Source organism: Rhyacophila brunnea, unplaced genomic scaffold, assembly GCF_057557595.1.
Source record: "Rhyacophila brunnea isolate RB1 unplaced genomic scaffold, BYU_Rbru_1.0 scaffold_10, whole genome shotgun sequence".
In the NCBI taxonomy this organism is placed as follows: domain Eukaryota; kingdom Metazoa; phylum Arthropoda; class Insecta; order Trichoptera; family Rhyacophilidae; genus Rhyacophila; species Rhyacophila brunnea.
In genome coordinates, this window is record NW_028232752.1 from 18,762,143 (window position 1) to 18,775,066 (window position 12,924).

The window sequence follows — 12,924 nt, forward strand, 5'->3', positions numbered from 1 at the left end:
AAATGTTTCAAAATATTAAGATATCTGAAATTATAGGAAAATCAATTTGAAACTCAGTGTTATATGTCATGCATGAATGTACTGATGAAACTTCATGGTCACGTGATAGATGACATCATTTCTTGTCATTGTAAGGCATGTATTACACGTTCGATCTGGAATGCGGATTGTGAATGTCGAAAATCAAAGAGATTCATACCATCAATTCGATTATTGCAAATTTAATTTGTATCACAACCATAGATTAAATTGACTCGATCGCAATCTAGATTGAACGTTTATTGCCTACCTAATTGGTTAGAGAGTGCATGTTTAAAACTCAGAGACAATACAGTTTTCTAATAATTTTTAAACCAAATAAGGTTTTTTTTTTTTTTTTAATTCAACAGGCTATTGGATTTACAAATTTTAATTTATGTCAAAAGTAGAGTCAAGTACGTTTGAAACTACAGTTCACATGTAATAATGTATTGCTTCAGCGAAATCTCTTCGAATTTTCGCTTTATTTATTACTGATCTCTCTCCTATCACTTAGATCCGTTGTATATTTCCCAGAGCATCTGGCACTTCCTCTGATCATAGAGTTCAGTGCTTGTGATGTAGCACAAGTTGGACAGTACGCAACTCTCATCGCAGCCTTTGTTGAGGTACGGATCGGATGACTTTCCTTGGAAGTTGTAGAAGTCTTCCACCAGCAACTTCTTCTCGTCTCTCACCATCCTATGAACTAGCTTATCGATGTCCACAGGACTCATGGAATCGACTTTGTAATGCTCTCTGAAGGAATACTCCTTGAACCATTTCGGTCCCAGCGTTGGATGAAGATTGGCTTCTGTTAAATTGTAGATCCAATTGTGATAGTCGAGAATATCCTGTCAAATTTTAAATATTCTTTAATTAGGAGGTAGAGAGAGTTTAGATAGACAGGTTTTTAGATAATAAAACAAAAACAGAGAGTCCAGAAATTACACTGATGGAACAGCTCAACTATATAGCAATTCGTCGTTTCCATTCCAAAATTGTATATCTGCAAAATCACAGGTTTTCATGGGTGCATAAAAACAGTTTAAAAAATGTATGGCACTTGAATCAATTCAAAAAAAAGTTTTCATAATTTCAACGAAAATGCAATTTTTGTAAATTGTGTTATTTTGCATGTGTGTAAAGGCGACTTTTGCGGTTTTAATTATACAATAATGCATTTTTTGCAGATATACAATTTGCAAATATACAAAGAAACGATGAAGTATCGTACTACAATCTACTCCTGTACATATGCATATTAAAAGTAATGCTGTGTTTTTGTGAATAAATCCAGAAGAAAATAATTTCAATACAACGGTTTTACAGTTCCACAGAGCAGTGTTTTTAGTTGTTACCCATCCATAAGAGCTTGGTAGACTTTTTTTTCAAAATATCAACTGCTAATTTTAAAATTACAAAATGAATTTTTAATAAAAATAATTATAACATTTTTGATACATAATGAAACTTATATTTTTGTTTTAAAAAATATGTATTTAATAATGACGTTTCCTCTATGTAGTGACCGATACAAACTAGCAAGTTGTTTAATTTCTGTTTGCAATGTTGTCAGTGACAAACGACGATCACCTCTATTCACAACACCAAGCCAGTTACGAAAATTTGAGAACAAATTAATAACTGACTGAATCCAGATTCGTCATACCCAGTATACGTATAGTTCTCGATGCTCAGTATATAGTTGCTCTGAGCCTTCGTAAGGTGCCATGATTCGCTACCGTTAAGCAACACCGTCAAACTTCGACACATTTAATAACACAAGAAAACTGGGGAGCGACAGGGATTCTTGGAGGTGCCGTGTGAGGTCCATATGCTCCGGCTAAGGGGTGGACATGGCTGAAGAAAATCATTAATTCAGATTCAATAAAATATGATGCTTCTAAGCTTAGTTCTTCCTCCTTCTTTCTTCGATGTTTTGTGCTCGTCGTAGAGGTCATTCTCAAGAGATAATGTCATATAATAATATGTAAGCATACTGTTAAGTGTATGAATGCGAACACCACTATAAGTTGAAAATGGGTCTGTTTAGTTGAGAGTAAACGTGGTTGTAACTTTACATTGACGAAATCAGCGAATTAGTGACAAGAATATGTATTTTTTTATTAGAATATTATCTTAGTTAAGGCTAACTTATCTTTCTGCGTTTGACCATAAAATAAAAACTATGTTTTCTGTACTCACATATGTGTAACTGCTAACATCATAGATACGATAGTTAGGGTTGACATCTGCGAAGGGCGTCAGGCAGCCTCCGTTCCACCCCACGCTGATCGGATTGGAGATGTTATTCTTCTCGTAGAATATCTTGAATTCATCTCTGTGAGTATGTCCATTGAATTCCGCAACAATGGTATCCGAAAATCTCTCGATGATCCTTTGGTATTCTCTTGTGTAAGTGTAGTAGCAATCGAGCAGACCCGCCGGAATGTGTGCGAGGATATGAACCTTTTCACCGTTTTCTTCTGCATGCAGTAAAGTATCCCTCAACCATGCCAACTGTCCGTTGGGATCATTCGGTTCAAGGTGTACCCACCTAAAAATAATAATCATGTAAATAAGGACTATTGGGGATCATCCATGAATGACACGATTTTTGGGCTATTTTGATCCCCCATCATCACAAATCATTCTGTCATACTGACCAACGTTGATATTAGATACCACATGTTACTATTCTTATTCTAATTGATGTAACCTTTTGGCATCTTCAGGCACTCGACAATGGCAGTATGAAACTAAAATAAAAACAATACGTTTTTCAAGCTAAATCCCATGTCCTAATTCGAATTGTGTATAACAAGATTTCGTGATATTTGCCGAGCGCGAGATTCGAACGCACACCCACCAACTTCAGAGACAGGCACTTATACCACGAATATGACACTGATATCCAAAAAAAAATTCAAGCGGGTTTTCAAATTAGAATAATTTATAATACGTGTAAGGGTGAATAGCATTGAAGAATTATGGCTACTTAATATTTATCAAGTTATGGTTTTTTCTTAGAAAACTCTAAAAATAATGGCATGTTGATAAGATAAAAGCGACTTACCAATTATATATGTAACATATATTATTATTAAGAATGATGACTCTAAATCCGGGCTCAATCAAGACAGTATAGTATCCGCCCTTCTTGATTGTTTCTTTGGTACTCGGAGGTAGCCACATGCTCCACTTTTCAGCCAAAAGATTCAACAGCCAGGCAGTTGAATACTTGGGATCCACAACGTATGAAGGAGCAAATCTGTAAAACAAAACATTGGTTACAAAAAGACTATTTTCCTACGAATTGTCAATTACGACACATGTTTAAGCGGTTCTATGCCTTCAGCGAGTTTCCTCGCAGGCTGTGATCGACAGGCTGCACATACAAACTTCGCGAGTTATCTCGTCCGACTTTAAACTCAAATTATTAGCCACTGTCGATTGATTTGTGTAATCTAAAAAATTAAACAGTGACATCTGTTTGAATAATTATGGAATACTAAGCCACAAATTATCTGTATTACAGTGATTGTGGTAAGAGCTTCGCTCTACATTCAATGTATGTCATTAAAAATCTGAGGCCTGTCAGATATTGCCATAGTAATATTGTGAGGCATAGAAACATAGATACAAATTTAAGCTACGAAATTGTGTAAAGATACTTAATCGTTACAATAATTTTCCTTCTACTCTCAAAGATTTTAATGGAATGAAATAATCTACAATTTGAAATAATCTCCAGCCAATCACAGCATTAGTCTTAGTACCTCACCCTTTTTTTCCAGCTTCTTTTTCATACAGTGAGACCCCGTCTATCTATTTTTTTTTCTTTTTAATATATCTAAATATATTCAGTAAACTCTCCATTGGAGCAGTGGCGGCTCTACCTTAGGGGCTTAAGGGGATTATACCCGGTACCTAACAATTAAATGAAAATGACCAAAAAAAAAAACATTCTTTACATTAATATCAACTATATAACATATTTATTATACTTCAAACAAATTAATATACCGTAGAAATTAATTAAACACCTATGTAGGTTTAAATTCTAAATTCATTTTATATTTTGTCAACATATAAAAAAATACTAAATCAATTATATTATATAATTTTTTAGTATTTTGTTCACCCATCTCTATATATTTTTTTGTCAATGACACCGATAGGACATGACTTGCGCAATACAATCAACGGCCAGTGGCGGTGATTTCGTCGACCATCCCATTCTCATACAGCATCAATGTTTGAATGTATTGTGTACAAATATATACATGTATTCAGCTTGAAAGCTTCGTATGCATTAAGTTGATGCCACGATGGGTACTTTTGAAAAAATCACCGTTAGTGTCATAGTGTGAGTATTAATAATACTTGAACATATTGTCACCCTTTTTCTGCATTGATGCCGATTCTTGGTGTCTTATAGGATTGTGTTTTGACAAACAGATTTTGTTTTTAGGAGAAATGGATGTCAGCCACTTGCTCAACCTATTAGATCCATACTCAGGTCCATAACCTGGGACCCACAACTAAACATGGCCCGTGTTCAGTTAAGTTTTATTATGATAATGAAGTATGTATGTACTCACTGGTTCAAGGGCTGAGATTCATGATTACCAATTATTGGCATTATGGGAATATCTCCAAAGGTCTCTTTGAATTTATCCAGGGTCCTGGTGACAGATTCGGAAATAAGCTCCTTCGAAGTTTCCCATACACCGTGGTCAACCGTGTCTCCAGTGTAGTAGATATAGTCAATATCCTTAAAGAATATTAACATAGAGATTAAAAAATAGGCTAGTTTTCAAAGTTTTCCGTTCGGTGAGTTGCAACCCAGTAACCCAATATATACTAGGTCAAAAAAAAATTCTAGTTGTGACGGATCATACTGAAAATACTAATAATTGTGGCAAGAAGTCGTGCGATGTGCACATTATGCTATGCACATAATAGGGGGCCTAAGCTGCACTTGATTTTTATACCTTTCGCTCCATGCGTGCATTGCACCGTGTCCAGAAACTTGTACGTATGCAGTTTGCCGTATCACACTTCACCGTGAAATGTTGTATCGGAAATATATGGCCGTATCTTAAAGACCGTCCAACCTCTTTGGGTCGTATAGTACTGACATAGAATTCATTTCTAAATAAAACACGGTTCTTGTCGGTTTAAACTCTACAGGAAGCTAGCAGCGAAAACCGATATACTGGATTATTTGTTAGGTTAGGTTAGGTTTTCATTCTTGATTTCATGAATTTTGCCAAAATCAACTATAAAAATTGAATTAATGTTCACATTGAATGTAATAAAATTGTAGACCGTATAGTATACGGTCATCTCTTTCCAATAAGAAAGCTCACAGCGAACTGTGGCACAGTGAAATGTTTTACGTACAATTCACATGTAACCGCATTGCATGGCCACTCGCAGTGTGCTTTGGCCCTAAAAGTTAAATACATTTTTTAAGTATTTGAATAATTAGATAACATTAGATTTATGCGTTACTTCAATTTAGAACATGCATAACAGTCCATAATAATTCCTATTCCAAGTAACGCATAAGTCCGCAGATTTACAGAATGACTATGTATCAGCGGCGGCAAAGGGTGAAGGTAGGCTGTTAAGATCCGACCGAAATAGTGCACACTTATCAATCATACTTATTTGTTTTAGTTGAATTAAGAATAGTTTTTTTTTAATTCATTAAACCCTGCCTAGACCAAACCATAATACACAAAAAAATATTCTTCTATCTATAAAATATCCAAAATATGATTTAATGGCATAATTTTAGATATTTTATAGATAGACGAATATTTTTCGACTATTATCTACTATGACTTGGATTAGGCAGGGTTTAATTGAATTTTAAAAACTAACAAACACCATCTACACATTGTAGTCTTAGGCATAAAACCAACTTAACGGCGCTCGTGCAAAATTTCACAAGTGGAGCGTGAATCATCGAAAATACAACGTAATCAAATACGGCGAGTACACTGGTTTTGACGAAGCGCTGTGCCCGCCTGCCCCATAATTCAAAGCACATAGGTGAGGCGCGTTGTTTGGATTCTCAGCGGGACGAATTAACGAAAATACTACATATTCAAATATGTCAAAGCGGCGACAAGGGGCGCGCGCGCTTTTTTATTCATCCGCTTCTAGACGCATTGTCGATAGACAGGCGCATTGGCATCCTTTTAATAACAATAAAGTCATTGTTTAGTTGCTCGGTGTGCGATATATTGCTAGTAGAATTATGTCATCGTGAATATGAATTACAAGCCGCCGAGAAATAAAATAATATTTTTATTGCTTTGTTATGAGAGGCGCTGATAATAATAATTATTTTGTGCTTCTCGCGCTCCTTATTACATAGGTGAAGGGTAATGCGCGGGTGGAGGGAGTGTCATTTCGGTTGTATTCACGCTTCACGGGCCTACTACGTAGTGAGCGCCCCGATCCACCGCGTTTGGTGGGTTTTGTCCCTTAGTCCAATGAAAACAAATACATATAACTGACAAAGCTTAGTGTGCACTATTTATGTTGGATCTTAAAAACCTACCCCCACCCTTCGCCAGTGCTATGTAAAAGACCCTAAATCTGTTAAAAACATATACAAAGTATGGGTTATTGAAATTTCTTTAACAACACACCGGAATCTATGCAAAAGTTAGTATTTTTTGACAATAAAACTTGTGTAAAAAGGTGTCGCCGCTTACCTTATGGTTATTTGCTATTTGTTCGACTCCGTCCACAAATGCCCACCACGGAGTGTCACAATGTCTGTAGTCGCCCCAAAAACCTGCTTCTTTACTTTGCTGTCGATTGTTCTCTTGACTCTTTTTAAGGTCTAACGCTCTCGCTTGATGCTTAAGCATACGAACTTCTTCTGCATAGTCGATGTCCAGGTATATCACACCGTCTTCTATGTGGACTCTGTCCTCTGAAGATGTGTCATCGTAAAGGGATTTCCACTGGCGGGCGCCCTGTTCTGTTTGACCTTTCCTACAGCAGACCGGTTCGTTGCATTCTGCTAAACCTTTTGGTTCGTAGGCAGGGTCAAAATGGACATCCGTAATTTGCGCGATTTTTAAAGGTTTTTCTCGTCCATTGAATATGGGCTGAAATTTTGAAAGTATTAAGAATATAGTCAACTATGGCAGTTTAAAACGGCCACATAATGAGTGACTCCGCCCAACAGTTGCAGAATATAAAAACACAAATGACATCTGTTCTATATATTACTACGATTGTTCTATATAAATACGATTTGTACACAGAAATCAATTAAATATAGTATTGAATGCCGTTTACATGTTTCTGACAAAGCAAAATTCTATTCAGTACCGATTATCTACGTTACAGCTTACATCATAGACTAATATACTATATACCATGGCCACTATATCCTGAAGTGGGCCCCCCAACATATCGCTAAAGTTAAGGGCAGTATAATATTCTACAGTAAGTGTTCCTCAAATGGTATTCCGAAGAACTACAGGGTTCCGTGTAAAACAAAGGGTATTCTGTGTATTTTTTTTGAATTTTTGGTATATTTAAATAAATCCACTTGAATTATCGGCACTCAACATCATATTATGAAGCACTGATCGCGACCCCCTTTTGTGATAGCCAAGTAATTAGTAATATTAGTCGGGAAATACACTAAAAATAATTATAAAACTATATTTGTCAAGTTGACGCAGGAGTTTTTTTTTACTATTAGAGTAAATTTATGATGTGTGTTTATCTCACTTAACTAGTCGAGCTGCCATAGCGTACCCCCACCTAAACCTGAGCCCCCAGGCTATATTCCTGTCAGCCCGCCCTTTTGGGGGCCATGCTATATATGATTACATTATTCAAAGATTACAAACCAGTTTGACACATTTTTGTATGAATGCTTCAAATAAATTGTGTTTGATGTAATATTGATCTGAAAACAAGGGATACTGTGTCTGCAGCGTGTATATTTATTCAATTAAACCACTGATAAAGCAACCATAAATTATTATATCGTCACTGTTCTGGCAAAAGACACTAATTCGAAAAAATTACATATTGAGTTAGTACCAAAATGTTCCTTATTTCAAACTTTAACGTCTGGAAACCTTCTTAATAAATAAACAGTCTTTATTTTAAAGTCATCCTTTTTACGATTACTTAATAAACTCACATGATAGACCATTATTTCAAACATTTTAACAACTTCAAAGTCAAATTACTCAAAACTAGTATTCTCCATTTAGTGTGTTCTGCCAGAACAGAGACGATATTGAGTTACTATTTTTAAAAAATGGCAGCACTTTCGATCACAAAAACTACATTGACGTTTTATGTATCGTGTAGCTGATAACAACATTACTCAACTATGCAATGAATTTATGATTCTAATGGATTCAATCTCTGTACTATTCCAATGAATTTATGATTAGTTAGTTTAACATTACATCAACATCTTTGCATCTGGCTGGCATATAGCGGGTTTCAATGATATAATTGTAATATTTGTACACCAGTAATCACACTGGACAATAAATTCACTATAGTATAACATTTTTTTTCAAACCTGATTGGTCGGCGCTTTGGCTTTTCTTTCGGGCAGGTCAATAGACCATTCGAACCGTTCATCTTGGTACGGGCAATTATCCTTCTGGCTTGACTGCAGCACGACTCCGCAGAAAGTTTCCGAATTGAATTTAGGCTCATTCTCTGCAATGTATATTATTATGGGCTGAAATAAATATTCAATAAATTAAATAGGACTCCCATCATATTAGAAATTAAGCTTGTGATTTCTAGACTTTATTTGGAATTTCGGGATTAATTTTTATACGAATTTTGAAAATAAAAACATGTCAAATAGTGTTTATTAGTGCTAGGCCACAGTGAACGGCACGGGGCGGCAGCATCGTGCGCAACTCAAACGTATAACCGTGTGTGAAATGTTCGTAGACAATATCTTTTTTTTTGGACATTTTACACACGGTTATAAGTTTGAGTTTCACACATTGCTACCACCCCGCTGCCTGCGCGTTCACTCTGGCCATGCACTTAGTATTAGTAGAACACGGGTGGTTTATAAAAAAATAACATTAAACTCAATTGCAACTCAACTGCATCAGAAAAAATTAATTTAAATTATGAACTGTTATAAGTAAATAGCATCAAGTCTTGAATCTGATGTTGAAAATTTTTAAATTGGCAACTCAGAAAACTAAATAATTGAATTTGGAATTCCAAATCTACAATAGCTTAGCACTGTAATAAATTGTATGTTTCTTGTTCGTATAAATTCTTATTATGTCGGTACCAGACAGTAAATCAATTTTTTGTGCTAAATTTCATTGTTTTTTCTTCTGTTTCTGGGATTTAACAAAATACTAATCCAGACTGGACCCCGAAATCTTTAACATTGAACTAATTGAATTATTCTTCTTGCAATATATTATATTCTCCTCATAAATACCAACTCTAATTAAAAGACTTAGCCTTATGACGATAGTATGCATGCTTTTTTTGAAAGGAGAGTCAGTAGCTGTCATAAAAGAGAGTTGAAGATGAATAGAATGAACTCACCGCGTTGAGTTCTGCAATACCACGGCATACATTCTTTGGCTGTATTTCTAGTAGAGTACAAATGTCGGCTACGAAATCAATGAGTTCCCTTTCTGTGGCTCCATCCGCATGGAGACGAAGGAGAGTGTTGGCTGCTGAACGGCATGCCATGCACGACATACTCTGTAAAATAAACATGATGATCACATTTCTAAAATTGGCAATGTGGAAACTGGAAACAGAATTAAGATTATTATCATATTTAAAATTGTGCAAGTGGCCTGTATATTAAAATTTGATTATAATCTATTGCGTTTCTATCTTTACATTGTGTCCATTACTCTCCTCTCCCCTTATCATTATAATAGATTATTAATTATTATCAGATTCAATTGTTTATTATCAAATATTTATAAAAAAACAATATTTGGTATGTTATTAACATGTGAATTTGCAAATACACATGTTTAAGAGTGGAGAAACCCAATATTTTGATTTTATCTGTTTTGATTTAAACTGGTATCAGTAATACATTTCGAGAAAACAATAACTTCTATTAAAAAAAAGACATCTGATAACATTTTATTTAGTATGACGGATTGCTAAATTAAAAAGAATTATTTTTATCAACAATAAAATTATCTAAATATGATTACTATCCTATAATCTCACATATCTACAAAAATATATGCATTCAGGTGCTAATATAAAATAAATGTTATAATATATTATTATTTATTCTAATCAAATAGGATTATTTAGGTAATAATATTACATTATTTATTATTTAGCAAAGATTATCTTAATAATGTACATATAACAATTAAGATATTTTTTTAATATAACACGATGCCACCAATAATACAATTAAAATTAAAAACAGATAAATTTACTATACTTTAAAAACGTATAGTGCCTATTTATACACGTGCATGGACTTACTGGCACCAATAGTGTGTAACATGTAAAAGTGGTGACTGTCTCGCCAATCTCACTCTTCAAGTATAAGTGAGACACGGCGTTGTCATGGTATGGTGGTATTTGGCAGGTTGTGAAAATTAGTAAACGGCAAAAATGGTAAGTTCGCCACTATTTTTCTACTGCGCATGCGCATCCATTATGCAAATATCAATTATTGCGTTAAAATTCAGAAGCTGCTGAACTTTTTTTGATCCATGCATGCAATCTTCCAACTTACACAATAATACGTGTTTATATGTGCATGTTCTTGTTTTGGACGCGATAATATTTATTGTCAGTAGTAAATCCATGAAATGGAAACGCGTATTATACCCCGAGTACACGTGCATTTGTTTACTGCTGTCAGTACGTATTATCGCGGCCATAACAAAAAAATGCATGTGTAAACGCGTATTATCGTGCAAATTGCAAGGTTGCATGCAAGGATTTAAAAAGTTCAGAAGCTTCTGAATTTTCAAATGACAATTAGACTGTGCGATATCTGCGCCTGCGCAGTAGAACGATAGTAGTGAACCTGCTGGTAAAAAAAACAAACTACACTACGCAGAGACTCATTTTGATGTTAACCGATTTTCACGACCTGTCAAATAGTACTATAAAATGACAACATCGCGTCTCGCTTCCTCTTGAAGAATGAGATTGGTCGAGACAGTCAGCACTATTACGCGTAAACAGTTATTATCGCGATAGTTTAAAATAAACACTATTGCTGAAGTAAATCCATGCACATGTACAGGCGCTATTATATTAAACTATACCTATCTCTACTGATATTCAATTTTGTCTGAATGGCAACCATGTAATTAAGTTAAGTAATTTAATATGTTTAGATGGAAATACTTTTTCATTGTTTAATGATATTGTTTTGCGCAGACTTTAATTCCAAGAGTGGAATCATAGGACAGCATTTACATAGCTCTAGGTATCTATAAAACACAGTTTGAAACTCCAGATTCTCTTAAATACAGTATATTTTTTAATTAAATTAACCTTGGCGGGATTATCAATGATGTTTTGTCAATTATTTATCACGTTAACAAGACATTGAACCTATCAATAGATAATAATATTGTAGTGCAGTTTATTTTACACTGTTTAGTAATCTTTTCATAGATAAAATTAAACTGACTATGACATAATAGCGCCTGTACACGTGCAAGCATTTACTTCCGGCAATAACAAATTAAATTAAATTAAAACACAAAAATGCTGATTATCACAGAAATCTTATTTTTTAAATGTCAGCGAGAAGCGTTGTTGGTGTTGCTGGCGGGATCACCACTATCATTCTAATACATACATGTCGCCCGAGTTACAACTATCGCGTGAAAATTCAGATGCACGATATTACATTTTATTCTTATGGTCGCGACCATGACCCCCACATCCTGAAGCGGGCCCACCTACCTCTCACTAGGGTTAAAGGCAGTGTGACGCTCTACAGAAGCGTTTTCCAAATGGTGTTCCATGTAAAATTAAGGGTATTCAGTGTATTTTTTAGCAACGTTTTGTAATTTTTAATAAATTGACTTGAATTATGGAGTTTTTGATGACACACGATAATCAAAATTTGCATCACTCAACCACATATTTTAAAATATTAATATTCTTAAAGTAATAGCGTCCTTTTTTAGACGACTTTTGTACCATTAGAGAATAATTGTCATGCGTGTTTATCTCACTTATTAGGTCGACCTGCCACGCGACATCGCGACATTATATACTTTCAGCAGTAAATCCATGCACATATAAACAGACTATAATTCTCTTACAGTTACCATGATGATATAAACAATGATCCGTTGTTGAGCAATTACCTCTTATATGACATACTTAATTGAAATTCCACAGGAAAGTCAAAAAAAAATGCTTTACAAGCACAAAATGATGGTAGACATTAAAAATTGTCACATTAGTGGTTTTAACAGCTCAATAATGATATGTACACAAATTATGTTAATGTAAATTATTAGCAAAAGTTTATTTATTACTGTAATAACTTTGTAAATACCTCTTCGTATAATATGATCAGACTTTACCTGTCGTCCTTTGGCGTAACTGGAAATCGAAGACCTGTAAATGTATTTGGGGAACGCCAAGACCTCAATAACTTTGCGGAATTCTGCCTTCTCGGCATCTGTTTGAGACTGTTTCACATATTTTAACATGTGCCTGGCGACATCATCTAAATAGAATAAACACATTCTAATTTAATATAAAACGATTAAAATCATCATGTTAATTTATATGAATCCCACGGGTTCGGTAAAATTCACACAGACGTCGGTTAGTAATTAATTCCTTGATTTAATACACAAAAACCGATAGTTAATAATAACGCAATTT

At 34.6% G+C, this 12,924-nt stretch overlaps 3 protein-coding genes across 3 annotated transcripts in view; 2 read left to right on the top strand and 1 right to left on the bottom strand.

The window, feature by feature from the left end:
• The window catches only part of LOC147078961 (uncharacterized), a 799,973-nt gene that overhangs the window by 57,377 nt on the left and 729,672 nt on the right, over window positions 1-12,924 (top strand). The gene's annotated exons all lie outside the window — the stretch shown is intronic.
• Window positions 1-12,924, top strand: part of Uqcc1 (Ubiquinol-cytochrome c reductase complex assembly factor 1) — a 33,418-nt gene that overhangs the window by 8,961 nt on the left and 11,533 nt on the right. The gene's annotated exons all lie outside the window — the stretch shown is intronic.
• LOC147078966 (sphingomyelin phosphodiesterase 1-like) lies at window positions 380-12,782 on the bottom strand. Its single transcript, XM_085951981.1, has 8 exons — window positions 12,618-12,782; window positions 9,619-9,780; window positions 8,609-8,773; window positions 6,759-7,160; window positions 4,626-4,798; window positions 3,098-3,292; window positions 2,227-2,578; window positions 380-872 (listed from the first exon to the last, which is right to left on the bottom strand). The coding sequence occupies exons 1-8, from the start codon at window positions 12,780-12,782 to the stop codon at window positions 528-530; spliced, it is 1,959 nt and encodes a 652-aa protein (XP_085808107.1). The 3' UTR covers window positions 380-527.